We start from the raw sequence: 3,292 nt of genomic DNA on the forward strand, positions 1-3,292 counted from the left end.
ATTACACCTGAGGTTTTCCTGCTAAGACACGTCCAACTGTCTGCTTTCTAACAGGTGCAACGAAACTATCAGGAAAGTTCAGAATATATCAATTAAACAAAACAGCTCTAATCAGCCAAAATATGTGAGAACACCTTTGATGAAGTACCGTGTGTGTGTGTGTAAGATGTTAATGCAAACGGAAGTAATAAATGAATGCCCGCAAGGCTGCATTGGTTAATCTTTATTCAATACTGAACCACTAGCTTTTTGTTTTCACACCGTGAAGGGCAGACCTTCTACTGTTTGCTCATGAAGTGCTGTCTTACCTGTATCCAGAACACCCATAGACATCCCGATGCTGGACATGAGTCCAGTGAGGAGCAGAGCCTGCTTACAGAAAGGGATAGCACACATTCCAAACGCTGTGACCAGCATAGAAAACCCTGGAAGATAAGATCATCAAAGAGAACATTTTTTATTTTAGTAGGATAGGTGAATCAGAAGAAACAGCTGTCACAGGACCACCACCCCCCCCCCCCCCAACAACAACAACAACAAAAGACAATCCATCTTAGCTCCCCTTTTATTATTACATCATCCAACCACAGCCTGAAAATCTGACATCTTTGTCCCGAAACAGAGCCAGTAAAGTTCTGAACTGAAAATCAACCATTTGCAGCTACACTCCAACTTCTACAACAGCTGCATGTGGTGCAGGGTTACCGAGCAGGAGGTGGGGGTTCATGCAGTCGAAGAGAATCCCTCCTACGAGCGAACCACCGATGTAGCCCGCAGAGCGACCGACGAAGATGTAAGAAATGTTGCTGATGTTCTTCTTCACATTAACAGCCAGGTCCTCAAATGTGGGGCCGAGCACAGAGATACTCATCCCCTAAAAAACAACAGATCAGACGATAGAGTGAGTTACTGGGTGTGACTGCTTGTTTTGCATGTTGGAAATCGTTCTATATCTTTTACTGTTGTTTTATACTGCAGAAACAATGGCCCTGCCTATAATAATGAGAAAGCGTTCTAGGGTGAATCTCTCACTGAGTGAAAGTGAACCTGGCTGTTGCTGCAATAACAAAGCCTGTGTGTGTTTCAGTTTCCTCAGTTCCAATGGAGGAACGTTAACGTTTCAGAAGTGTATGCTGATGGATTTCAGTAATCTGATGCGGATAACGTGGTTGAAGAGCAAGTTTAACAACTATGTAAATCCTGTCCGTGCAGGATACTACTGTTCACTGGATATCTGACTGCCTGCAAACTACAGCTGGCCTATTGTTGACTGAGAGCTTGACTCTTTGGGAGTAGTAACCTCATTTAGAAAAAGGTATCACTGAGCAGCTTTTGCATTTATATCTTTGGTCATTGTACTGTTCTAAAGCTAGTGTCACAGTGGACAGCGGTAATCCCCTAGGGCTGCAACTAGCAACTGTTTTCATAACTGATAAACCTGCATTTTTTTAATCCATTAGTTTTTTGGTCCATACAATGTCCGAAAAAATGTTGATTGGTGTATATCAAAGCCCAAGGCATGTCCTCAAATGTCTGGTTTTGTCCAGAACTCAAAGATATTCAGTTTACTGTCATAGAGGATGATTATTACATTAAAGAGGCTGGAATAAGAGAATTTGGCTATTTTCTTCTTACAAAATGACTCATAATGATTCATCAACTATCAAAATAGATGGCGATTAGTTTAATAGTTGACAATGAATCGCTTAATCAAGTAATCGTTGCAGCTCTATAATCCACATGGGTCATAATGCTGCTCAAATGGGCCCAACAGAAATAACCTAAAAGTTGTGGTCTCTACAGGAAGAGTGCTAATCAAATTAAACTGTATATTCAGAGTAAAGACAGAGTCAAAAATGTCTGCAGTTAATTTAAAATTAAATGAATAATTTCCACTGTAGTGTTTATGACAATATCTTGTAATTTTCTGCTTGCTTTCCTCATTTTCCCAAATGATAAACTAGTTAGTTCACGAGTGAGAACAGGTGTTTGTTATGCTAGCTACCTGATAACATTACAATAACCTTAGCTACCTAACGTTAGCTAAATAAATGTACTAACTACTAAGTTAGTAACTAACTAACTAACTAACTAGCTACTTCTGTAGCTCTATGGTTGTCATAAGACATTATTGTTGTCATTAAACCCCACACAAATTGAAGGTAATGAGGAGAAGGCCTGGAGAAGCTCACAGAAGCATTTCCATGTTACATTAGTAGAAATGAGCACACAGTTTGTCGGTACCGTCCACATTTAACGGTAACGTTACCAAGCCCAGGAAGGATGCACAGAGCGCGAGGGTGACCATCCAGCGCCTGCACGTTCCATATGCGCCCCTTCCTCCGCCGACCACTTCCACTCGGTCGCCGCATCCCGCTCTCGTCCTCTTCACCGCCTTCAGCGCACTCTTCAGCCCTCTGCCGGTGTCCTTCCTCTTGTCAAACAAGGTGTCCTCCTCCTGGTCGTCGTTGTCGTCGTCGTCCTCCATGCTGGCGAAACGAACGTGCTTCTTTTTAACGACGGTGTCTCGTGCGGCGGACGAAGACATACCTGTCAGTCGATTACTAACGTTACGACTGCAGCCGGTGCTGTGGAGCTGTCACTATGACAGGGGAGCAAACAGCGACCGTCAACTGCTGCTGTTTCTGTTGGCTTCTTGCCGCGTCCGCGCTTCCTGTTTGAAGGTTTCTCGGGTTAAATCGATCAAACGAAGTCAGTCATCATCCACACAGCGGTTGGTTGAGAGAGGGACAGCGGGGAACCTCTGCTGCAGCCGCGGAATCCCTCCATATGCCAACAGCGAATGTATGGCTGCTGCTGGACGTTTGCGAAGATCGTCTATTCACGATGAGGTTCACACGGTGTCTAAAAAGCGGCCGACCTTCCCATATCTCTTTCCTCAAGGTTGGCAGAATCATGTGAATATTAATGTATATTTATGAATGAATCAGTCATACATTCACTGCAGCAGGCTTTACTTGCTCTTTGTTTGTTGGGCTGTTTCTTTTCTATCTACCGCAGATCTATGTGGATGTAGTTACAGAGCTTTTGTTTAGTATTTCCTGTATCTCATCAGCATTGTGAGATCTTAACCACTAGGCCTGACCAAGGCCATTAAAATACAATATAATAATTAATAATTAATAATAATAATAATAATAATAATATATAATAATATATATAATAATGATATCTTAATGGCTCTGGCCCGACACAATGAAATAAAAAATGTATTTGCATATTGTAATTTTAAACTTAATTCTTAAATCTCATTTTTTTCAGCACTGCTCCT

General features: G+C 42.1%; 1 protein-coding gene across 1 annotated transcript in view; it reads right to left on the reverse strand.

Moving 5' to 3' along the window:
* mfsd4b (major facilitator superfamily domain containing 4B) overlaps window positions 1-2,867 on the reverse strand; it is a 5,902-nt gene extending 3,035 nt beyond the window's left edge. The window contains exons 1-3 of the mRNA XM_035679233.1: window positions 2,270-2,867; window positions 706-874; window positions 309-425 (exon numbers count right to left, since the gene is read on the reverse strand). Of these exons, the coding sequence (XP_035535126.1) occupies window positions 309-425; window positions 706-874; window positions 2,270-2,548 (565 nt within the window). The 5' untranslated portion in view covers window positions 2,549-2,867. The remainder of the gene's footprint in view (window positions 1-308; window positions 426-705; window positions 875-2,269) is intronic.
* Window positions 2,868-3,292: the final 425 nt, after the last annotated feature.

This window comes from Morone saxatilis, unplaced genomic scaffold (assembly GCF_004916995.1).
Source record: "Morone saxatilis isolate NCDOM2014 unplaced genomic scaffold, NCSU_SB_2.0 Contig7, whole genome shotgun sequence".
Classification (NCBI taxonomy): domain Eukaryota; kingdom Metazoa; phylum Chordata; class Actinopteri; family Moronidae; genus Morone; species Morone saxatilis.